Consider the following 26344-nt stretch of genomic DNA (forward strand, 5'->3'; position numbering starts at 1 on the left):
TAAGATGAGTAAACCTGATCCTGGATCTCCCCATTAATGCTTTTTTTGAACTAATTTCCCCCTCCCTCAGCCTGTAACATCTGTAGAACATGGAAAATTCAACCCACTTGAGACTTTCCTTATTTATAAAATAGGAATAATAATAATAATGCCTACTTTATTGGTTTATTGAGAGTATTAAATTAGGTAATGCATCTAGCACCAGTCCATGCTGCAGAGTAAATGCTCAATAAATGGTACCTATTATTTTTGGCAAAAACAGAAGTCACCCACATGGAGAATAACAAAGGGTTTGGAATCTTACAGAGTTCTTAAAAATAAACCAGGTCTCTGGTCTTCTAGATTTGGGTCATTTCTACAGGCAGTACCTGGAAGCCCCTTGAGCTTTTACCCTCTGATTTTATCCAAAGAATGAAGCACAACTGAAATCTTCTCTCATTCTCGCTCTCAACCTCTTTCCTAAATGTAGCAGATATATGCACATCCTCTGATTCAGATGCAACCTTTGTACCTCACAGACTCTGCAGACCATGTGGCTCCACTTCACTGTCCTTTGCCTCATAGGAGTCACCCTCTTTGGGACATTTTCTCACATTTTTGCAAAACTCTGCTTTAGGGAACAGATTTGAAGCTTACACACTGAAATAAAACTGAATAACAAGGCTTGATTAGTCCCAAAGACTGAAGGGGAAGAAAATTTCCTGTTTTATAATTTTAAATTCAAAGTCTTGAATGCAGGGCATTAGAGTGGGAAGGAAGATTCAAGAGAATGCTAATGCGAAAGATAAATGGACTCAGAAAAAGAAAAGAGAGTGTAATGTGCTCTGTGGTTGCTATTCTATTTGAGCCCAGTTCTCCAGCCTTCTTCTTAATTCTGTGAGCTACCCCAAAGTTCCTTTCCTGTGTAAGCTATCCCAAATCTCTTTTTTTCACTTCTAGTAACCCTTACTATTTCATAAATAAAGAGCAATGGCAGTTAAGAATGAGAAGCAAAATAAATAAGATACAAGAAAAGTAGAGGAGTTGAAGAAAGTAACTGGATCCTATGACTGTCTCAAATTTGGAAGGGTTGCAGTCCTGATACGTGCATATCCTTCAAAATAAGCCCCCCCCACCTCCACCACTTTTTATTAAAATGGTACCTATTCCTTGCAATTGAGGGAGCAACTTTTTTTGTTTGTTTTTTGTATTGGTCAGCACTTTTTCAGTTGCAAGTGCTAACAGAAAGATAGCTAATCACTGGAGCAATAAAGTCCAAGGTCCATGCATTCAGCATGGCTAGATTCAGAGGTTCAAGGGATATTATCGGGAATCTAATTCTCCCACCATCAGTTCTGCTCTCCTCCTCATTGGCTTTATTGTCAGTTTCTCCTCTTGATGGCAGAGACGACCATTGAAAGCTTCAGGCTTATTTTAGATTAATTCATCATCTCAGAAAAAGAAGTTTCTCTTTTCCAATAGTTTTAACAAAAGTTGTGTGGTTAATTCTCACTAGAAATATTTGAGTTACTTTCAGTCCTTGAAACATAATTAGAAAGTGATGATGTCAGGCTTGGTCACAAACCTGTCTTTGAACTATGTTCAACCCATACAAACCACATGGGAATAAAAGAGGGAAAACTGTTTGCCCAAGGATAGTAGGGATTACTAGTTGTCCTCCATAACCATTCTTTAGTTCTTTCTTTTTTTTTTTTTTTTAATTATACTTTAGGTTTTAGGGTACATGTGCACAATGTGCAGGTTTGTTACATATGTATCCATGTGCCATGTTGATTTCCTGCACCCATTAGCTCGTCATTTAGCATTAGGTATATCTCCTAATGCTGTCCCCGCCCCCCCCACCCCCCACCCCACAACAGTACCCGGAATGTGATGTTCCCCTTCCTGTGTCCATGAGTTCTCATTGTTCAATTCCCACCTATGAGTGAGAACATGCGGTGTTTGGTTTTTTGTCCTTGCGATAGTTTACTGAGAATGATGTTTTCCAGTTTCATCCATGTCCCTACAAAGGACACGAACTCATCATTTTTTATGGCTGCATAGTATTCCATGGTGTATATGTGCCACATTTTCTTAATCCAGTCTATTGTTGTTGGACATTTGGGTTGGTTCCAAGTCTTTGCTATTGTGAATAGTGCCGCAATAAACATACGTGTGCATGTGTCTTTATAGCAGCATGATTTATAGCCCTTTGGGTATATACCCAGTAATGGGATGGCTGGGTCAAATGATATTTCTAGTTCTAGATCCCTGAGATAACAAAATCTCAAAGTGTTAGCCAGGCATACAGCCATCCGGAATCAAGACTACATTTTGAAGCATCTCTTGAAGCTAGAGATGCTTCTAGTCAAGCATCTCTTGACTAGAAAGTCAAATGATAAAATGCTGTCAAGTTGAATATGAGTTGAAATAATACAGGCAACTTCCAAGAAATGTCCTTAAAGAGATATGGCATGTCTTTACATATTTACTAATGACCAGAATGTGAACATTCTGGCTGTAGATGAATAAGTCTTTGTAGACTATGTGGTGACTTTAGAATGGAAGAAATGCATGGTAAAGTAACAAGATAGAGGGAGCCTGGGTCCCAAACACTTTGGAGCTTCCATACAAGCCCTGAAGTACCTTCATCTGGACTTTCATGTGATACAAAAATAAACATATACCTTGCTTAAGTGGGTGTTAATTGACAAACTACACCACCCAACATAATCCTACCTGATACCCCCAAAGCAGAATCACGTTTGCTACTGTAAACAGATAAAGGTATAGGAGACGGGCAGGTATGTCCACTGTCTCACTTCCTAAAAAATTCTATCCAAGTCAGTCATTACTCTGATTGGAAATTTGAAGAGGAAAATCTTCCTGGCTTTGATATATGTGAGTACCCAGGGATATCACAGTTTTTGAATTCAAAGATTAAAAATTATTTAAAAATTAAGCCAAGCACAGAATTATGAGAAATCATTATATTCATGTTTTATTTTCTAAGGGAAATAGTACTCATCACAGCAGATGACTCCACATTTAACCTTGTAATTGTAACAATGGAATACAAAAATAGCAGGTTCATGATGTGAATAATTGTTCAAAGTATATATAAGAGCTCCTTTCAGGCCAGGCATTGTGGCTCATGTCTGTAATTCTACCACTTTGGGAAGCTGAGGCAGGAGGATCATTTGAGCTCAGGAGTTCAAGATCAGCTTGGGCAACACAGTAAGACTTCATCCCTACAAAAAATTAAAAAAATACCTAGGTGTGGTGGCACATGCCTGTAGTCCTAGCTGCTCAAGAGGCTGAGGCAGTAGGATCCCTTGAGCCCAGGAAGTGGAGGCTGCAGCATGAGCTATGATTGCACTACTGCAAGCCAGCATGGTCAACAGAGTGAGACAGTTCCCCTCACCCAAAAGAAGAAGAACTCCTTTAAGTATATTTGTTTTGGCATTTTTATTAACAATTAGAATGAGGAATTAATTAAATTGTGATCAACTGTGGAAATTACATGATGCCAAGCGAGTGGTTGATGCTTTGGATAATGGAATCATAGAATTACACAACATCTAAACTTTGAGAGGCATTTAAGGTGAATCATAACTTCCCATTTTACAGCTGAGGAAGCTGAGGCTCAAAGGGGGTCCACTTGCCCAAAGTACACCTGGAATAAAGGGCAAAGCTGGGATACAATCTTTCTACTTTTTCTTTTTGAATAAATGAAAGCTACCTCGTGGTTTGACTTCAAATAGACATTTGAAAAAAACTGGAGCAGTGAACTGATGAGACAAAATGAAATGTAATCAAGTCAAATCTATAAGGACCTACATATTGGGTCCAAAAAGGCCCACTGTACAAGCACAGTATGGGGTAGCTGTGCCTTAATCAGCAGCACTTGTAAGAAACATTTAGAGATGTTACTTGGCTGCAAGTTTGAGATGTCAGCAGTATGATATAGCTACAAGAAAAAGATAATGGAGTCTTAGGTGGCATTACTAGAAATAGAACTTACAAAAGAGAGGTGAGAGTCCTGTTGAACTTTTCAATCCATATCTGAAATTCCTTGTGCAGTCCCAGTTGTGAGATTTTAGAAGAGACATAGACAAATTAGCTTACATCCAGGAGAGGAGCCTAGGATGGAATTATATGAATAATGGTCAAAGGAAGTTAGGAAGCGGCAAAGTGCTGTAACTAAGAGCTTGAATCTTGGAGTCATGACTGCCTGGGTTTAATCCCAGCTCTGTCAGTTACTGTGTATATGTTTGTTAAATCTTCTTTTCACTGCCTGTAGATTAGGAATTACAATAATACCTATCTCCAAAGATAAATGAGGTAGTGCATGTCAAGTGATTAGCGCATAACTCGCACAAAACAAGCACTCAATAAATGCTAGCTACTATTAGAATTAAGACAGCAAAGTGATGCCGGGGTAATGGTAACAACTTCATAGGTTGTGGTGAATATTTAATCAGTTAACCCATGCCAGGTTCTTGATACGAAGTTGGCAGCTATTATTATTATCTGCTGTAGAATTGGTTTAAGGTTTCTAGGGATGGAACTAGTTTGGGGACAAAATGTTTTCTGGTTTGGGCTAAGATCCACAGAACCTAATGATCAGTTTACAGCCTGAGGAAGGAAGTCAATCATACCCTGATTAGGGTGGGGGTGATGGTGGTCATCTAGACATTCTATGGCGGGGTGGTGGTGGAGGGCACTCACTTTGTGAACACCCGGACATGGTGAATTGGCATTGGCATTGTTGTTGAAGGACAACTCAGCTGTGTTCTTAGCCATGGCCATTTAGGCCTGTTCTGATGCAGGGTTCTGATCCAAGGTACCAGTGTGGTCCCTCAGGGAAGTACTGGAGATCGTCACTTGTGCCTGTTCTGGATATGGTCACCGAGAACTGTCCTGTAGGCATTCACTTAGGAATCATTCGAAGTGGAATTGCTCCTGGATACGTTCTCCTTGTACTCTATTTCCTCCTCCTAGTGTCTCTGTGTGAAGAAGCCCTCTGCACTCAGCCCTCGGCGACCCTCTAGTACCCTGGACAGCTCCCCGGGAGCAGTCTACCGCTAGGCGGCGGCTGCTAAGAGAGGAACCCTCCTGACGCGGAGTCTGCCGCTCCGGGGCTCGCTCTCCGGCAGGCCCGGAGAGAGGTGGGGTGACAATGGGTTGGGGTGCGCGCGTGCCTCATAGGTGCGAGACAGAGCGAGCCGCCGGGGTGTGAGTCAGCGCGCGGGGGGCTAAGAAGCTGGGTGAATAGTCACGGAATCTCACTCACGCTCGTCTCCTCCACCCATCCCGTCTACAGCGCGTGTCCCAGTCCTGGGCGTGCGTGCGCTCGCTGTCCGATTCCGGGCTGTGTGTGTCTATTTGGCGAGATGTGGAGAGCGGGGGGATTGTCCCTGTCCGTGTATCTGGGCCCAGGTTAGGGGACTTCTCCTCCCCGCCCCCGCGTGGGTGTGGGGGTGTGTCCGGGCTAGGGCGCGTGTGCTTCTGTGCCTGTGCGTGCGTGTGCGGGTCAGGGTGGTGGGACCGCGCATCAGGGCAGGGTGCCTGCGTCTGCGTCTGGGTCTGTCTGGTCTGGATGTCGGCGCGATCTCGACCTAGGTTCTTGTCCCTGGGTGTCGAGAGGCCAGAGTGGTGGGGGTGTCCAGCCTCCCGGAGGAGTACTATGCCTTGACACCTTCGCTTCACCGCCCCAAAGCTGGCCTGGGGCTCCGTAGGGAGTGGCCTGCGTGGGGAGGGCCCGCGTGCTGTGTTTCTGGGAGGGTAAGACAGTGGGGGCGCAGGGGGCGGGCCAGGTCCCCGGGCGCGGCGCGGGCTCGGGGGACCCGCGCGGCTGACGTCAGGCGACTCCTTAAATAGAGCCGGCAGCGCGCTCCGTTCGGCATTTCCCGAAGAGCCAGATCGCGGCCGGCGCCAGCGCCACCGTCCGGTCCACCCGCCAGCCCGCACAGCCGCGCCGCCGCCGAACGTTTCGTGAGCCGCGCTCCGAGGATCAGGAATGGGGCTTCGGGCGCTGGGCGCGCTCCGAACCCGGCGCACGTAAGAGCCTGGGACGGCCCGAGCCGCCCGGCTGCCTGGAGCCCCATCGCCTAGGACCGGGAGATGCTGGAAATGCAACCGCCTGTTCCTCGAGGAGCCGCTGCCCCCGGGACCCCGGGGCACGGTGCGCACCCTGGTCAGCAGCGCCCGGAGAAGACGGCGCCCCCAACGCCCGACCCGTGCGGCCGTGGCAGCGCCACGCGAGCCCTCTAGGAGACCGCAGGGCCACAGCAGCTCAGCCGCCGGTGCCCCCTCGGAAACCATGACCCCCGGCGCGGGCCCATGGAGCCATGGCCTATAGGGTCCTGGGCCGCGCGGGGCCACCTCAGCCGCGGAGGGCGCGCAGGCTGCTCTTCGCCTTCACGCTCTCGCTCTCCTGCACTTACCTGTGTTACAGCTTCCTGTGCTGCTGCGACGACCTGGGTCGGAGCCGCCTCCTGGGCGCTCCTCGCTGCCTCCGCGGCCCCAGCGCGGGCGGCCAGAAACTTCTCCAGAAGTCCCGCCCCTGTGATCCCTCCGGGCCGACGCCCAGCGAGCCCAGCGCTCCCAGCGCGCCCGCGGCCGCCGTGCCCGCCCCTCGCCTCTCCGGTTCCAACCACTCCGGCTCACCCAAGCTGGGTACCAAGCGGCTGCCCCAAGCCCTCATTGTGGGCGTGAAGAAGGGGGGCACCCGGGCCGTGCTAGAGTTTATCCGAGTGCACCCGGACGTGCGGGCCTTGGGCACGGAACCCCACTTCTTTGACAGGAACTACGGCCGCGGGCTGGATTGGTACAGGTAAGGACCAGGAGCTCCGCTCCGTGCGCCGGGTCTCTGATCGCTTCCATCGGGAGAGCCATCCGTCTCTTGTGTTTTCTCTTTCTTTTAACCCAACTCATTGTATGGGTTCAGGCTGACACGTGGGGCCATGGGGGGCTATAGCAGAATTTTACAGAACTTCCCACTGATAATCTAGACGGGCAGTTTCTGGAACTGAAAAGGGCGTTCCCTGTTGTCACTGGAGTCGTTGGAAAAGGATTATCTCCAGTCAAACCTAAGTGCCAGCTAAAGGGCTAACTCCCTCTGTGACCAGCCCTTAGGGTGCCCAAGGAAGGGACAGGCGAGGACCTGTGCTGCCTGAACACTGCCCCATCCTGATCCTCTGTAGGTCTTTGCTGGTACCCAGCACCTGAAGGACCCTGAGAAAGGGAAGGCAGTTCAGAGACCCCTTGCAGCAAGGCTCTGTTTGGGAAAGGTCCCCAGAGTTCAGGCCAAATGACAGTGCATCCCCAGAGGTCTCCAGTAAGAAAGATGCCTTAGGGAGTCTCAATCTCAAACCCAGGTATTTGCTACTGTACCGGGGCTGAGACACCCAGTAGCTCTGGCCCTGGTAGGTGGTCTTTGAGTAGTGGAAAGAGCCTTGGATTCGAGTCTTGGGTCTGTCACTTAAGCTTGAGCAAGTTTCTTAAACTCTATCAGCCTCTATTTTCTCATCCATCCCAATGGGCAGGAAAACAGTCCTTGCCCTGTATACCTTCCAAGGCTTTTCTAAAGTGCCTTAAAGGTGTAAAAAAGGCACTTCACCTTAAGTGATGCCTCTAAACCAGCAGCCAAAATGTGGAATTTGAAGGTGGGCGCTGCGGGTGAAGGCTACCAAGGGTCCTAGGGGCAGCTGGTCATGCATAGACTGTCTATGCTTCCCATGCATTCCAGGGAGGAGAATTATCCCCACTGGGGGTGTCAAGGCACAGACCAAAGCTTCTGTAAGGTGGCAGCGTCCACTCCTCAATGCCCATCTGCCTCCCCAGCCCTGCGTGGTGCTGAAGTGTAGGATTGGCCCACATGTGGGTGGTGTAATGTCCGGGCTCCCTGTTAACACATAGGTCACAGAATTCTCACCATTCACCTGACCCTTTGAAGACTTTCTAGAAACATCTGCACGGTAATGACGTTGGGGAGGGGTAACATGGTGGCTGCCACAGTAGCTGACGCTAAATCTGTTGTTTTTATCTACAGCTTTAGGCAGTAGAGGTCATATGCATATTGGACAAGGGACAACTTCATTAGAAAGAGGACCCCACTGGTCTTATAATAGAGGGCCCTGGATTTACCAAAAGTAGGGGGACCACAGGCCTGATTTAGCACCTTTGCAGGTTACTCCTGGCTCACAATGGTTGTAGTTGTGAGGACGAGTGGGTCACGCATCATCCTTAGCAGGCAGACACATAGTCTGTTCCCATTGCAGCCAACCAGGGGCTAGCTAGCCTGTGGGTGGCCCCAGCACCATTATGTCTGGTTAATAGGGTAGGGTGGCACAGAGTGGCAGATATGGCTTCATGCCAATGCCAATAGCCCACTGTGCTTTCCAAGCTGTGACTCATGGGCATCCCGTCTAGATGCACGTGGACACTGTCTGAGCCAGACCCCGGGATGGAGGAGGCAAACACATTGAACAGCAGAGCCTGGAGTGGGTCAGCCATGACCACATTCGAATGCAGGCCAGCATTTCCTCGATGGAAAATCTGAAGATCATTATGAAACCTTTTGCCAATGCGAAGTGCCTTTTCAGTGCAAAACAGCAAATTCTGAGCATCTGGCTTTCAGATAGTGTGCCCTCCAATAAATACCTATGCCCTGCACCCAGACTCTCCTCCCTCCCCTCTCTTCCTTCCACCACTAAACAGCATACCTCAGGCTTCCATCCTGGAGCCCATGTCATTCAGGGATGGCTGCTTTTTATTTTTAACCTTGGCTTGTGTGATTCTAAGCAAGCTTAGCTGTGAACCTTAGAGATGGGAGCCATGCCTTTTTTTTTCCTTTTTTTTTTTTTTTTTTTTTTTTTAGCACATTTGGATTCTGCTAAAATTCTCAGCTGAGTCTTGGTAGGTTTTATTTAACATCAAGCACGCTGACAGCTCTGCTTCTCTCTTCTCTCCCCCTCTACCACCTTTCCTCACTTTATATTTCTAAAAGACTATCCTAGAGGTCTGGTCGTAATTGCCCTCTCCCCATTGCTTGACCAGGAAGGCTGGGAGGCTCCAGTGCCAGGAAAGTGCTGTGTGGTTTGTGCTTTTTTCAGTTACAAATCCACACCCCTAGAGTCAAGTGTTTAGCTTGTGGATTGCCATTTCTGTGCAGGGTAATACTACCCCACTTAGATGCTGTTTCCATAACCTCCAGAACATCTTTCTGTATGCAAAGAACATTTATGTACGTTTCTCTTTATTATGGCCAAGTCATACGCATTAACTGCAGAAATCATGGGATTTCTGGAATCTTTTAAAACCCATGTTCTCGCTTTCTTCCTGAATTCCATGAGCTATGTACAGTGGGTGACAGGATGTTCCGCTCTCTGTCCACTGCCTTGTCAGTTCACAGCTTGCCATCATAAAGCCAGGGTTCACTGGGCAGACATGGCCGAAGAACCCTTGCACCCATTGGAGTGGACTCTGCTTTCCAAACGGGGAGGTGCAGAGTTGCCTGCAGTGTGGATCTTAGTATGTTCTGCCCACATCAAAGCCCCTGGTGATAACTTCCTGGTCAGGAGGCTGAAATCCAGATAGTGGAAAAATCAAAAGCTTTACCCTTAACCCAAAGGAGGGACTTCTTTCTGTGGTAAATGGAGATAAAGCTAAAAGCCGAGTGATATAGCCAGAAAGACACCATCATTTGGAGAGACCAGGAGACAGAGTCTGCACCTTCTTGTCCTTAGCTTGATCCCCCTCTTGGGAACCAGTCCAGTTCAGGCCACCACCAGAGAGCCCAGCCTTCTGCAGTGGGTTCTCTCCAATTTGCTGTCTTTCTGCAATGCCATCTCTGATGCTTACCTCAACTATGTATCTGGCCTGGGTTCTCCCCCACCCACATTTCCTCCCCAAGGTAAGAGCTGCAGGATGGGATCTCCTAGCTGCTTGGACAGGTGGGCAACGCAACGCCAGGCTAATGAGGGAACCAGGACAGGACCCACAGTCAGAAGACCAGAGGTGGTCACCTAGGTGCTGTATGATTTGAAGAAAGGTGATTCTCTCAAGTCTCAGCTTCCTCATCATGGAATGGGACCTGTAGTAACTATCCTAGCAATTGTTGTGAAAAATAAATGCAAAACTGTACATGAAATTGCCCTGGAAAATTCTATGATATATAAAGATAAGGCAGTAATGTTACTACTGTTATTGCTACGAATTACTACAACACTCCTGTGATCACTATTAGTTCTGTTAGTATTAAAAATATTAGTTTCTGATGCTGCTGCTGTTACTAAATCAGGCTGAGGAATTAATCAATTGCTATAAAGATAGTTCCATACTTTCCTCTTTATTCCTTCCTTTCCCTTCCTCCTTCCCTCCCTCCCCTTTCCCTTCTCATTTTCCTTCCTTCCCTCCTTCCTTCCTTCCTTCCTTCCTCCCTCCCTTCCTCCCTCCCTCCCTCCTTCCTTCCTCCCTTCCTTGCCTTCTTTCTTTCCTTCCTTCCTTCCTTCCTTCCTTCCTTCCTTCCTTCCTTCCTTTCCTCCTTCCCTCCTTCCTTCCTCCCTTCCTTCCTTTCTCCCTTCCTCTCTTCCTTTTCTCTTTCCTTCCCTCCTTCCATGTTAACAGAAAGTCAGTTCACGTATCTGGGTGTCAGTCTGCTCACCTGTGAGATGGCAATGATGCCTGAACTGCTTTGCAACCTTATAAAAATCAAGTAAGACTATCTACATGAAAATGCTTTTCCAAATCTAAGGTTATCTTTAGGATGCCCTCCATTCTAAGAAAGTTTGCATGTGAAATAGACTCTTCAGGGTCATCTTTTATAAACAGGTATAAGCTTTGCTGTGTGTAGTAGTTTTTAGAGTCACAGGGAAAGCTGAAATATGTCTGAAGTGTTTTCAATTTTGCCAGTGTTTCGGTATGGCAGGGGAATGTGTGTGTGGAGGAAGTGTATCTTTTCTAAATGCATTGAAATGCCAACAAGAGCAAGTTAATACGTGATAATTGACTCTGTGTTCTGGTGTCCAAATTTTGATAGCTGAGCCTGTTCTGTAAATTTCAGACTTCACTTCACAACTCTGGTTATTTATTTGTTCAGCATGGATGATGTTCTTGGAATGGTGCAAAGCAAAGAAGACAGAATATTTGCCCCAGAGGCAACAGTCTAAGTAAGAAAGAGAATAAAAAGCACAGAATAAGATCTATCGTATTATCAAGTTAATTTTCTTCAAGAAATCATATTCTAATTGCAAAGCCCAATTCTGGAAATGCAAACCTTAGAAAAAAATAAAATCAAAGGCAGAAGGTAAGAGGCCTCCTGCCATGAAGTAGTTAAAGCAGACAGTTTTATCATCTTTCAACAAATTGATCAACACATGAAACAGACTGATCTGTGCTCATTGGGTGTGCACATAGATGAATGTATGCGCACACCCACACATGTGCATCTGTATGCACAATTGCAGCACCTATGCAGACTTAGGCCTTTATATGGAAATTTCCTGTCTTGGTCCAGGCGAACATCACACACTATGATTAAATGAAACCATTGAGTCCATAAACCACCCCCATTTGTCTTGCAGCACTCTGTCAGCCTTGCAGCACTCTGTCAGCCTTGCAGCATGCTGTAGATATAATACTTAGTGCCAGCAAATGTACAGTTCTTGTCAGGCACAGAGGAACATTCAGAATGGGCAACGAGAACTGTCATTGCTCAAGGAAGTTTTTTGAAGAGCTGGTTTCCCTTCCCGTTGGAGCTGAGAAGGACTGGCAAGAGTTTGCAATGAAGAACAGGCTTACCCCAAAGCCTCGGTCTATTAATCCATTTTCACACTGCTGATAAAGACTTACCCAACACTGGGTAATTTAAAAAGAAAAAGAGTTTTAATGGACTCACAGTTCCATGTGGCTGAGGAGGCCTCACAATCGTGACAGAAGGAGAAAGGCATGTTTTACATGGCAGCAGGCAAAAGAGAAATGAGAGCCAAGCAAAAGGGGAAACTCCGTAAAAAACCATCAGATTTTGTGAGACTTATTCACCATCACGAGAACAGTATGCGGGAAACTGCCATGATTCAATTATCTCCCACCTAGTCCCTCCGACAACATATAGGAATTATGGGAGCTATAGTTCAAGATGAGATTTGGGTGGGGACACAGCCAAACCCTATCACTTGTTACAGGAGCATTTTAGGTGGAGAAGATGCCGACAGCCCCAGTACTTTCCAGCTACACACATTGTTAAGCCTGTTTTGGATGTTAACATGTGAAAATACCACTGAGAGATTCTAAGAAGCGTCTTTAACATCACCAAAATTAGCATGTATCTTATGATTGATGGTGTCTTAGATTGAAGATACAGGATGTTTCCATACTGATTCCCAAAATGCCCTCTGCCTGGGAGACCTGGCTTCCCCAGCCTAACCTGGACTCTCTGGACCTTCCAAAGAGCCAGTGACTAGACCCTGCTTCATCTCTGTAGCCAGCAGGGCTCTCTTCAGATTGGTCCAGGAGCTGAATTCATTTTATATTTTTGAATGTTACCCATGCCATCTCCCTGAAAGCAACTATCCTGAAATTAGGGAAGGTGTGGGGCTGGTACTCATAGGAGATAAGATGCGATGGTGGGCATGTCCTTCATGGCCTGCTGTACAGAGGCACTTGCCGTACCTTGCACATATCTGGAGACACATCCAAAGGGCCCTAATGGATTTGAAGCAGAGTCAATGCCCAACAGGTGCTATTACCTGCATGCTTTGGTAATGCTTTGGTAACATTCTGTGTATCTGGTGTGCAGGGCTGTAGAATAACTTTGGTTAGACCTCTATGAATCATTCCTGTATGATTGAGTGACAGGGTGGGTGGGGAGGGGGTGGGAGCACACAGCTCCCTATTGATCAGATCCCCTGGAGGACTTGAGGAGAGGTCATCTCTACCTGTGAGGGCTCAGGGCAGGTGATAGGGAGGTGGGGCTTTGGGGGATAGTGACTCAGAACTGATAAGTCACACAGATGACCTAAACCTGTGGGACTCACTGTCTCTGCTGGAGCTAACTCCAGTGCAGATTTATCCATTCGTTTGTCAAATGCTTTCCATTGGCCAGGCTTGGTGCCAGGCTGCTGTAGGCCAGTTCAGCTGCCACTTTGTTCTCCTAATGGGCTGCATGGCTGGGCTGAAGCACTGTGAGGTTCACAAGCAGCTTGACGAGGTGGGTAAAAGCCACCCGGGAGGGGAAATGACCTTGTGCTTCTGAGGTAATTGCTGCCTGTCAAGCTACACTGCTGGGCTCTTGGTTCAATGCTATGCTCCCAGTGGCTTTCTCAGTGGGATATGGGGACAGGGTGAAGACAGGGGACAGGGTAGTTATTATTAAGTATGTTTTTCCAGGGCACATGAGATGGAGTTTTGGGCTTGGGTGATCTGGAGCCTAAGCATCACATGGATTTCCTGGGCATGGGTCCACTGGGTGTCTTCCTAAGCTTTTCAAATCAGAGGAGCTGACAATAGCTCCACCTCAGTGCCCATGGCCACCAGCCACCATGAACACTCCCCAAGTGAGAAAGCCAGAAGTGTCTGCTCTAGGTGGAGGCTAAATGACCTCTCACACTGCCTTCCAAATGGTGGCATAGTTATTTGGGAGGGAGAATTTTTTCAGATTTCAGACATTCTTGTGCCACCTTCATGGCATTTGCCAAGGCCCAGCATGACCTCTTCTATTATTTTCTTAATTTTTTTTTGAGATTCATGCAGTGGCACAATCAAGGCTCACTGCAGCCTCAACCTCCCAGGCTCAAGTGATCCTCCTACCTCAGCCTCCCAAGCAGCTAGGACTACAGGTGTGCACCAACACATCTGGTTAATTTTTAAAATCCTTTGTTAGAGACAAGGTCTTGTTTTGTCGCCCAGGCTGGTCTTAAACTCCTGGGCTCAAGCAATCCTTCTGCCTCCACCTCCTAGAGTGTTGGGATTACAGGTGTGAGCCATCTCGTCTGACCTTCTTAATTTTTTTGCTTAAGTTAGCCCATTTAAAAATTATAATTTATCACAAAGAACAAGTTTTCCCCTTCAGTTTATATATTTTAGAAGAGACAAGATATTCAGCTGGGTGCAGTGGCTCACACCTGTAATCCCAGCACTTTGGGAGGCCGAGGTGGGTGGATCACCTGAGGTCAGGAATTTGAGACCAGCCTGGCCAACATGGTGAAACCCCATCTCTACTAAAAATACAAAAATTAGCTGGACGTGGTGGCCTGTGCCTGTAGTCCCAGCTACTTGGGAGGCTGAGGAAGGAAAATTGCTTGAACCTGGGAGGCAGGGGTTGCAGTGAGTCAAGATAGCGCCACTGCATTCCAGCCTGGGCAACAGAGCAAGACTCCATCTCAGAAAAAAAAAAAGAAAAGAAAGATATTTGTATTGTGCAATTCAAAAGTGACAAAGGGTATTCAGAGAAAATTAATCCCTTCCTTTCCACCTAGTCTTTCAGCCAAGAAGTTCCTCTTCCCAGAAGCAACCATAGGTACCTGTTTTTGTGTATCTTTCTAAAGATATGCTATGGATTTGCAAATCTAACACATACTGTGCAAGTATAGTTAAAATAAATATTGTTTAAAAGCAACTTTATTTTAAAGCCACCCTAAATGGAAAACCGGCAACACTTGCCATAATTAGAAAGCGATCATAAAAATAAGTTAAATTGAAAACAAATACTGCAATTGAATTTTTGCTCTCTAGTGTGGCTGGAATGTTCCAAGCCTGCAGTGTTTTCCCAAGACACATAATTGTCAGATTCACCAAAGTTGAAATGGAGGAAAAAATGTTAAGAGCAGCCAGAGAGAAAGGTCGGGTTACCCACAAAGGGAAGCCCATCAGACTAACAGCTGATCTCTTGGCAGAAACTCTACAAGCCAGAAGAGAGTGGGGGCCAATATTCAATATTCTTAAAGAAAAGAATTTTCAACCTAGAATTTCATATCCAGCCAAACTAAGCTTCATAAGTGAAGGAGAAGTAAAATACTTTACAGACAAGCAAATGCTGAGAGATTTTATCACCACCAGGCCTGCCCTAAAAGAACTCCTGAAGGAAGCACTAAACATGGAAAGGAACAACCGGTACCAGCCCCTGCAAAATCATGCCAAATTGTAAAGACCATCGAGGCTAGGAAGAAACTGCATCAACTAACGAGCAAAATTACCAGCTAACATCATAATGACAGGATCAAATTCACACATAACAATATTAACTTTAAATGTAAATGGACCAAATGCTCCAATTAAAAGACACAGACTAGCAAATTGGATAAAGAGTCAAGACCCATCAGTGTGCTGTATTCAGGAAACCCATCTCACGTGCAGAGACACACATAGGCTCAAAATAAAAGGATGGAGGAAGATCTACCAAGCAAATGGAAAACAAAAAAAGGCAGGAGTTGCAATCCTAGTCTCTGATAAAACAGACTTTAAACCAACAAAGATCAAAAGAGACAAAGAAGGCCATTACATAATGGTAAAGGGATCAATTCAACAAGAAGAGCTAACTATCCTAAATATATATGCACCCAATACAGGAGCACCCAGATTCATAAAGCAAGTCCTGAGTGACCTACAAAGAGACTTAGACTCCCACACAATAATAATGGGAGACTTTAACACCCCACTGTCAACATTAGACAGATCAACGAGACAGAAAGTTAACAAGGATATCCAGGAATTGAACTCAGCTCTGCACAAAGTGGACCTAATAGACATCTACAGAACTCTCCACCCCAAATCAACAGAATATACATTTTTTTCAGCACCACACCACACCTATTCCAAAACTGACCAATAGTTGGAAGTAAAGCTCTCCTCAGCAAATGTAAAAGAACAGAAATTATAACAAACTGTCTCTCAGACCACAGTGCAATCAAACCAGAACTAAGGATTAAGAAACTCACTCAAAACCGCTCAACTACATGGAAACTGAACAACCTGCTCCTGAATGACTACTGGGTACATAAAGAAATGAAGGCAGAAATAAAGATGTTCTTTGAAACCAACGAGAACAAAGACACAACATACCAGAATCTCTGGGACACATTCAAAGCAGTGTGTAGAGGGAAATTTATAGCACTAAATGCCCACAAGAGAAAGCAGGAAAGATCCAAAATTGACACCCTAACATCACAATTAAAAGAACTAGAAAAGCAAGCGCAAACACATTCAAAATCTAGCAGAAGGCAAGAAATAACTAAAATCAGAGCAGAACTGAAGGAAATAGAGACACAAAAAACCCTTCAAAAAATTACTGAATCCAGGAGCTGGTTTTTTGAAAAGATCAACAAAATTGATAGACCGCTATCAAGACTAATAAAGAAGAAAAGAGAGAAGAATCAAATAGATGCAATAAAAAATGATAAAGGGGATATCACCATCAATCCCACAGAAATACAAACTACCATCAGAGAATACTGCAAACACCTCTATGCAAATAAACTAGAAAATCTAGAAGAAACGGATAAATTCCTCGACACATACACCCTCCCAAGACTAAACCAGGAAGAAGTTGAATCTCTGAATAGACCAATAACAGGCTCTGAAATTGTGGCAATAATCAATAGCTTACCAACCAAAAAGAGTCCAGGACCAGATGGATTCACAGCCGAATTCTACCAGAGGTACAAGGAGGAACTGGTACGATTCCTTCTGAAACTATTTCAATCAATAGAAAAAGAGGGAATCCTCCCTAACTCATTTTATGAGGCCAGCATCATCCTGATACCAAAGCTGGGCAGAAACACAACCAAAAAAGAGAATTTTAGACCAATATCCTTGATGAACATTGATGCAAAAATCCTCAATAAAATACTGGCAAACTGAATGCAGCAGCACATCAAAAAGCTTATCCACCATGATCAAGTGGGCTTCATCCCTGGGATGCAAGGCTGGTTCAACATACACAAATCAATAAATGTAATCCAGCATATAAACAGAACCAAAGACAAAAACCACGATTATCTTAATAGATGCAGAAAAGGCCTTTGACAAAATTCAACAACCCTTCATGCTAAAAACTGTCAATAAATTAGGTATTGATGGGACATATCTCAAAATAATAAGAGCTATCTATGACAAACCCACAGCCAATATCATACTGAATGGGCAAAAACTGGAAGCATTCCCTTTGAAAACTGGCACAAGACAGGGATGCCCTCTCTCACCACTCCTATTCAACATAGTGTTGGAAGTTCTGGCCAGGGCAATTAGGCAGGAGAAGGAAATAAAAGGCATTCGATTAGGAAAAGAGGAAGTCAAATTGTCCCTGTTTGCAGATGACAAGATTGTATATCTAGAAAACCCCATCGTCTCAGCCCAAAACCTTCTTAAGCTGATTAGCAACTTCAGCAAAGTCTCAGGATACAGAATCAATGTACGAAAATCACAAGCATTCTTATACACCAATAACAGACAAACAGAGAGCCAAATCATGAGTGAACTCCCATTCACAATTGCTTCAAAGAGAATAAAATACCTAGAAATCCAACTTACAAGGGATGTGAAGGACCTCTCCAAGGAGAACTACAAACCACTGCTCAATGAAATAAAAGAGGATACAAACAAATGGAAGAACGTTCCATGCTCATGGGTTGGAAGAATCAATATTGTGAAAATGGCCATACTTTCCAAGGTAATTTATAGATTCAATGCCATCCCCATCAAGCTACCAAAGACTTTCTTCACAGAATTGGAAAAAACTACTTTAAAGTTCATATGGAACCAAAAAAGAGCCCGCATCACCAAGTCAGTCCTAACTCAAAAGAACAAAGCTGGAGGCATCACGCTGCCTGACTTCAAACTATACTACAAGTCTACAGTAACCAAAACAGCATGGTACTGGTACCAAAATAGAGATATAGATCAATGGAACAGAACAGAGCCCTCAGAAATAATGCCACATATCTACAACTATCTGATCTTTGACAAACCTGACAAAAAACAAGAAATAGGGAAACGATTCCCTATTTAATAAATGGTGCTGGGGAAACTGGCTAGCCATATGTAGAAAGCTGAAACTGGATCCCTTCCTTACACCTTATACAAAAATTAATTCAAGATGGATTAAAGGCTTACATGTTAGACCTAAAACCATAAAAACCCTAGAAGAAAACCTAGGCATTACCATTCAGGACATAGGCATGGGCAAGGACTTCATGTCTAAGACACCAAAAGCAATGGCAACAAAAGCCAAAATTGACAAATGGGATCTAATTAAACTAAAGAGCTTCTGCACAGCAAAAGAAACTATCATCAGAGTGAACAGGCAACCTACAAAATGGGAGAAAATTTTCACAACCTACTCATCTGACAAAGGGCTAATATCCAGAATCTACAATGAACTCAAACAAATTTACAAGAAAAAAACAAATAACCCCATCAAAAAGTGGGCAAAGGACATGAACAGACACTTCTCAAAAGAAGACATTTATGCAGCCAAAAAACACATGAAAAAATGCTCATCATCACTGGCCATGAGAGAAATGCAAATCAAAACCACAATGAGATACCATCTCACACCAGTTAGAATGGCCATCATTAAAAAATCAGGAAACAACAGGTGCTGGAGAGGATGTGGAGAAATAGGAACACTTTTACACTGTTGGTGGGACTGTAAACTAGTTCAACCATTGTGGAAGTCAGTGTGGCAATTCCTCAGGGATCTAGAACTAGAAATACCATTTGACCCAGCCATCCCATTACTGGGTATATACCCAAAGGATTATAAATCATCCTGCTATAAAGACACATGCACACGTATGTTTATTGCGGCACTATTCACAATAGCAAAGACTTGGAACCAACCCAAATGTCCAACAACGCTAGACTGGATTAAGAAAATGTGGCACATGTACACCATGGAATACTATGCAGCCATAAAAAATGATGAGTTCATGTCCTTTGTAGGGACATGGATGAAACTGGAAACCATCATTCTCAGCAAACTATCGCAGGGACAAAAAACCAAACACCGCATGTTCTCACTCATAGGTGGGAATTGAACAATGAGAACACATGGACACAGGAAGGGGAACATCACACTCTGGGGACTGTTGTGGATTGGGGGGAGGGCGGGAGGGATAGCATTAGGAGATACACCTAATGCTAAATGACGACTTAATGGGTGCAGCGCACCAACATGGCACATGGATACATATGTAACAAACCTGCACATTATGCAGATGTACCCTAAAACTTAAAGTACAACAATAAAAAAAAGATTAAAAAAAAGAGGATACTAGGGGACACTACTAAGAGCAGTTAAAGAAATATCAATATCAATGTGAGATGTTTCTCCTTGATGTAATCAGAAGGAATGAAGGTGAAGAAGGAGAGATAATACATCTCACTGTGTGATTTGGTGGTATTTAGTAAGTCTGTGTAGTACCTAAAATTACCAAGATGAGGCACACAACTGACGTTATGGGAAATATTGTTGGAGTTTGCTGAAAACTCAGCTTAAGTAAATCCAATGATGGGGCTGGCTGCAGTGGTAATGCCAGCACTTTTGGAGGCCGAGGCTGGGTAATCTCTTCAGCCAAGGAGTTGGAGACGAGCCTGGGCAACATAGGGAGACCTCTTCTCAAAAACAAACAAACAAACAAACAAAAATTAGCCAGGCATGGTGGCATGCACCTGTAGTCCCAGCTACTTGGGAGGCTGACATGGGAGGATCACTTGAGCCCAGGAGTTCGAGGCTGCAATGAGGTATAATTGCACCACTGAACTCTAGCCTGGGTGACAGAGTGAGACTGTTTCTAGCTTTTCAGGTTTCTTTTTTTTTTATTATTATACTTTAGGTTTTAGGGTACATGTGCACAATGTGCAGGTTTGTTACATATGTATCCATGTGCCATGTTGTTTTGCTGCACCTATTAACTCGTCATTTAGCATTAGGTATATCTCCTAATGCTGTCCCTCCCCCCTCCCCCCACCCCACAACAGTCCCCGGAGTGTGATGTTCCCCTTCCCGTGTCCATGAGTTCTCATTGTTCAATTCCCACCTATGAGTGAGAACATGCGGTGTTTGGTTTTTTGTCCCTGCGATAGTTTACTGAGAATGATGTTTTCCAGCTTCATCCATGTCCCTACAAAGGACATGAACTCATCATTTTTTATGGCTGCATAGTATTCCATGGTGTATATGTGCCACATTTTCTTAATCCGGTCTAGCGTTGTTGGACATTTGGGTTGGTTCCAACTCTTTGCTATTGTGAATAGTGCCGCAATAAACATACGTGTCATGCTGCTTTTCAGGTTTCTTTAATGTGTTAGTGATTGGAAGAGATGAGCCAAAAGAAAACTCAGAACAAATATGAGCACTAAGAGGAGAGTTTGACCTGCAATATTTGCAAGGGAGTGTAGCCTTCCCAAGAACCAGGTTCCCTGAATAAAGGGTATGGTGGGCATTTAAAAGACAATGTCAACTCACAGGGTTACAATGGATTTCTTCATTATTCTTACTGGTGGAAAGTCAGCAGTATTCTCCACAATTATCACATCTACATAGATTGTTACGTATCTGTAGGCGTCAGTGTCACAAAAGTCAGAGATAAAGTTGTTTTCACTAGGGAATCAGCAATTTATGAGACAGTGGCACAAGGCTCTTCTTTATTTTAATTTCGAGGCTCATGTGAGACAGGACGTCCCTTTTGTAAAATCTCAGGATGCAAAATACCTTTTCTTCCATTCTGGAAAACATGACGTGAGGCTTAAAAACATGACATGGGCCGGGCGCGGGGTGGCTCATGCCTGTAATCCCAGCACTTTGGGAGGCCGAGGCAGGTGGATCACGAGGTCAGGAGATTGAGACCAACCTGGCTAACATAGTGAAACCCTGTCTCTACTAAGAATACAAAAAATTAGCCGGGCGTGGTGGCAGGCACCTGTAGTCCCAGCTACTCAGGAGTCTGAGGCAAGAGAATGGCGTGAACCCGGGAGGCAGAGCTTGCAGTGAGCCGAGATAGTGCCACTGCACTCCAGCTTGGGCAACAGAGCGAGACTCCGCCAAAAAACAAACAAGCAAGCAAACCATGAAACTTACACACAGGGCAGGGTAGGATGTCAATTTTGCTTTCTCAGGCCGTTTAATTTCACCGGATCAAGAGCGGAAGACAATGCAACTTCTTTGTGTGCTTTTAACTGTGTAAAAGAAGACCCACTGCAGAAAATGGTCCCTGGAAATTCCCTTATATTGTTAACAGAGGCAATGCAGAGGGTGTCTATGATGACAGGGCTTCCAAAGCTTGCCTTTAATAGGGCTGATGGTCAATTAAAGGGAGATGGCTTTCTTCCAGCTCAGGGTGCTCCCTAGCCTCAGTGCTTGCTGCTGGGTGAAGGAACCCCAGATCAACCCTGAGGCTGATGGAGAGATGAGTGGGCATGGAAGCAAGGCCTCACAGTGGCACAAGGGCTTTTTAGGAAGCAATACAAAGACAGATCTTACTGGAGAGAGAGAGAGAGAGAGAGAGAGAAGCCCAGATTCCAAGCATGAACTCAAAATGGAGATAAAGTTGCAGAAACTACTACGGAAGACAGTTTCAGCATAGCTATGAAAAATTCGAACTCTGAGATCAGAAGGAATATGTTGGAATCTCAGCTCCACCACATGCAAGGTGTGTGTGTGCCAACCAGTGGCTTCTCTGTCTCGGTTCCTTCATCTGCACACTGGGACTAATCATATTGACTACCACATAGGGTTGCTGTGAGGATTCAATAAACAATTACACATAAAAGTGCTTGAAACATCTGTGGCACAGGAGAGGTATTAAAAGCCTGTTAGTTGTCATTATTGGCCATTGATTTCTTCATCATACCTTTATTGAGCAGCATGCTGAGGACACAGAGATGAATATAACATAGAGCCTCTGGGCTCTTCACTGTTTGGTGAGGCTATTAGATGTTCATGGAAAGTTTGCACACAAGTCAGATGAGAATAGTTACCATATTAGAGATACAAGGAGAGCTATAGTAAGTAGCATGGAAAGGAGAGAAAATTCATTTAGGGGAATTTGGGAAAGCTTCCTGGAGGAGGTGGTATGTTATTTGGACCTCAATGGCCAGAGAGGATTTCCTTGGATAGAGATGTTTTTGGTCGGGGGCTAATGAGGAGGGGGACCCTATTGGGATGCTGTTTCTAAATACATTCACTTCATGATTTTACCTCTGTTTACAGTCGAATCACAAAATAAAGTGGTTGCTGGGAGTGGGGGCTCACACCTGTAATCCCAGCACTTTGGGAGGCCAAGGTGGCGGATCACCTCAGGTCAGGAGTTCGAGACCAGCCTGGCCAACATGGTGAAACCCCGTCTCTACTAAAAATGCAAAATTAGCCAGGTATGGTGGCAGACGCCTCTAATCCCAGCTACTCGGGAGGCTGAGGCAGGAGAATCACTTGAACCTTGGAGGCAGAGGTTGCAGTGAGCCGAAATCATGTTGCTGCACTCCAGCCTGGATAAAAAGAGCAAAACTTCATCTCAGGAAAAAAAAAAAAGTTGTTTCAGATCACTTTAGTTCCGCATGAATTTATTGGCCACCTGCTATGTGCCAGGCAATGTGCTAAGCCCTGGAGAAATGAAGATGAGAAAGAGAATTAATCTCTCTTTTAAAGAGAAGAAGGTACAGAGAAATTCAGTAGTCAGACTTACTGAGAGAGAGAGAAAGCTCCCAGCATTTGTGGGGTCGTAGAGGAGAGGCCCCCACCCAGGGTGGGCCAAAGAGGCTTTCAAGAGAGCTGGTGCCTATGTTTTGGGGTGTTTGCATCTGCTGTTCCTCTACAGGGATCATTCTTCCCCCAGAGCATCTCAGGTCTGGCTACTTCTCATCATGCTGGTCCCAGCTCCAATGTTACCTCCTCAAAGAGACCATTCTCAGCCACCTAGTGTAGGCTGGCTCACCTCCTCACCACTCTCTATCTTTCCTCACCACCTTGCTTTATTTGCTTCTTACTTCTCGCTGACATTTGAAATTATTGTGTTCATTTTCTCTTTTATTTACTCTTTCCCCGCTAGCCTGAAAACTCCCCTAGAGACCAGGAACCTTGTCTGTCTTATTCACGGCTGTATCCCTGAAGCTCAGAAAGGTGCCTGGCACACAGTGGGTGCTCAATAATACTCTTAGCTATGAGGGATGATTAGGAATTGATGAGTCTGTTTGGGGCTACAAACTTGTCCACCCCTTTACTACGCTTGTCACACCTGGTTCTGAAAGAATATGGAATGTGGATGCTGGTGACTCAGTCATCAATAGGTACTTATTGAGCACCTACTGTGTGTCAGCCACATAGTCACTGGGGAGAGAGGAACAAAAAAACCAGACAATAATTTCTGCCTTCATGCTGCTTACTTTTCTACACGGTAGGAAGGAGATAGTCAATAAATATGTAAGTCAAACATATCTATGTCAGATGGTGGTAAGTGCCATGGAGAAAATACAGGGAGGAGGAGAAAGAATACTTGGTCTGGGGAGGGTGTTGCAGTTTTAAACAGGGTGGTTAGGGAAGGCCTACCAGAGAAGGCAATATTTGAGTGATGATCTGAAGGAAGTGAGGAGGCAAAACATGCTGTGATCTGGGAGAAGAATGTTCTAGCAGAGGCAGGACACATGCAAAGGCCTTGAGGACAGAGGGTGGCTGGCATGTTTGAGGAAAATCCCGGGGCCAGTGTGTCCAGGGTGGAGTGTCCAAGAAGTGCACAAGGGATGGGAAATAAACTTGGAGAGGTAACAGGGGCCACATGGTGCAGGACCTTGTAGGCCTTTGCAAGGATTTTGTCTTCTACTCTGAGCAAATGTGGGACTATTGGCTAGTGTTGAGTTAAGGCATTATATGATCTGACTTACACTCTACAAGGATTTCTTGGGCTGTTATGTAAGGCAGTAAGGATGGAAGGAGGAAAACTGGTTAGGCGGCTGTTGCAAAAGTGGTTGCAGCAGTAGTGGTGGAGAGAGACGGGAGAGGGGACAGATGCTGGATACACTTTGAAGGGACAGTGGCAGGATTTGCTGATGATTGCATGGGGCAAGTTGTGAGAGAGAGGACTCAAGAAAGATGGCATTGGTGGTGATGATGATGATGGTAGCAGTGTTGCTGCTGAGGTTGATGATGTGATAGTATTTCTTTCTTCTTCTTTTTTTTTTTTTTTTTTGAGACAAGGTCTTGCTCTGTTGCCCATGCTGGAGTGCAGTGGCACAATCATGACTCACAGCAGTCTTGACCCTCCAGGCTCAAGCGATCCTCCCACTTCAGCCTCCCTAATATGAAACTACAGGCATGAGGCACCATGCCCAGCTAATTTTTGTATTTTTTTAGGGACAGGGTGTCACCATGTTGCCCAGTCTGGTCTCCAATTCCTGGGCTCAAGCAATCCTCCTGCCTTGGCTTCCCTAAGTGCTAGGATTACAGGCCTTAGCCACTGTGCCCAGCCCAAGTTCCTATTAAGGACTTGCTATCTTTCAGGCTCTTCCTTACAAGTGACAGGCTGGAGTCTGAACCAAATATACTTCCCAATACCTGCGCCTGGCTTGACTGGTCCTGTCTATCTATAGATGTCCCTAAACTAACCAAAGAAAAGAACATTATGTTCTACTGTAGCTTGGAGTCTTCACTCCCAAATAGGTGGGAGATGGCAGATTCCTCATTTGTAGAGATCTTTGAGGCCCTTTTTATAAATACAGAGTTCTTAGGTAACTTCTTGAGATCTGTTAAAGGTGAAATTAGCCCTCTTCCAACCCAGAAAAGGCATGTGTCACTCAATGGGAGCCACCCTGCTTCTCATTCTTGTTCCAGCCTCATCAACATGTGTGGGGAGGTGGCTGCCTTGATGACACTGCCAAAATTAAGGGCCTTGTGAGTGTGGCTTCCCTTAAGCAGAATTGAACATGATAACACCTTCCTGCAAGATAGTCACAATCTGAATCTCTCTGACTTTCCCAAAGCTGCTGAAGCATGGGGAAATGTTCTCTGCCTTGGCAGCCTCTTTGCAGTGTGTTTCTGCTTTGATGGTTTTAATGAAGATATGAAATCATCTAACAGCTTTCATTTTGCTCAGGCGAGATGGCTTAAAGTGGAGGTAGCATTTCCTAGGATCAATCCCCATTTTCAGAAGTGGTTGGTTAAACTCTCTGAAGTTTATGGCCACTTCTAGCTGAAACACTGTAGGATCTGAATTATTAATTCTGTGAAAAATGAGTTAAGTCATTGCAAAGCTCTGTGGTGGCACAGTCCCTACTTTAGGCCCCCTTTCCTGTATTTTCTCTAGCACAAACATCTCCATTAACAAGAAATCCTTGGGTAACTTGGCCACATCTTTGTCTGTCACTCATTTCATGGAGAGGGAAAGAACTTGACTTAATTCAATTGTTCTTTCCTACCTAGGATGAAGAAGAGAAATAACCAGAAGTGACTCTGGGAAGTACTCAGGTCAGAGCCACTTACAGGTTCTCAAATTTGGGCACCATTCAAATGGCAATTGTGCAAGCAAGGTAGTCTCTAAAACAGGAACCTCTGAGCACCTCCTTGTATCCAGGTGGCTGGTGCCAAGGGAGGTGTGTAGAAGGATGGGGAAGTTCTGAGCTGTTCTGAATATGTCCTTTTCACCTGGGGACAGTGGCCAAGCTGCAGAGAGCTCCTATCCCATGGAGAAGCAGTTGGAAGTACTGATGGCATCACAAACTCAACATCCTTAGGGATTCTGTGGGCACATAAATGAATGAATGAAGTTGGCTGTGGGTTATGCAGAATAGGTGGAGACTTGTCCCATTTATACAAGTCTTATTTAAATAGGGTATTTTGTCCCACTTAGATAGGGTATTGATTGTCCCATTTAGAAAGGACAATCAGTAGTCAGTCCTAAACAACATTTTTGACATCTCTGCATGGCCAGATCTCCCAGTTATAGCTTTTTTTAAAAAAAGAAAAAGTTGAATATGGCATTTTAAAGAAAGTGAACTCTCAATTTATAATCACATCTTACTGATTCATAACTGTTATAGAACACTTGTGGGTCAAACAGGACAAGTCTGTGGGGTGGATGTGACCTACAATGTTCCCTCTTATGACTCTGGGAAGGTGGGTCTTAGAAATAGGTACTGGTGGCTTCTAATCCTGCTTCTGCCATGGCTGTGGGGTAAGTTGCTTCATCTTTCCAAGCTTTGGCTTCTCCTATATAAGATAAGGATATGATGAAGAGTTCCTGCCTTATAGGTAGTTGTAGTGATTCAATGTGATAAGAAAGTGTTTGATTTTATTATTCCTGCCTTGGGTCCTGCTTCCCTGATTGTGTTTGAAGGAGGTGTAATAATCAGTAAGCTGATGGCTGTGCTTGGAAGACAA

General features: G+C 45.0%; 1 protein-coding gene across 1 annotated transcript in view; it reads left to right on the top strand.

Annotated features, from left to right (window-relative positions):
- The first annotated feature begins 5883 nt into the window (after positions 1 to 5883).
- Positions 5884 to 26344, top strand: part of HS3ST2 (heparan sulfate-glucosamine 3-sulfotransferase 2) — a 107862-nt gene continuing 87401 nt past the window's right edge. Inside the window, exon 1 of the mRNA XM_032157108.2 lies at positions 5884 to 6817. Coding sequence (XP_032012999.1) covers positions 6333 to 6817 — 485 coding nt within the window. The 5' untranslated portion in view covers positions 5884 to 6332. The remainder of the gene's footprint in view (positions 6818 to 26344) is intronic.

The sequence above is a fragment of the Hylobates moloch genome, unplaced genomic scaffold, assembly GCF_009828535.3.
Source record: "Hylobates moloch isolate HMO894 unplaced genomic scaffold, HMol_V3 SCAFFOLD_6, whole genome shotgun sequence".
NCBI classification, from domain to species: domain Eukaryota; kingdom Metazoa; phylum Chordata; class Mammalia; order Primates; family Hylobatidae; genus Hylobates; species Hylobates moloch.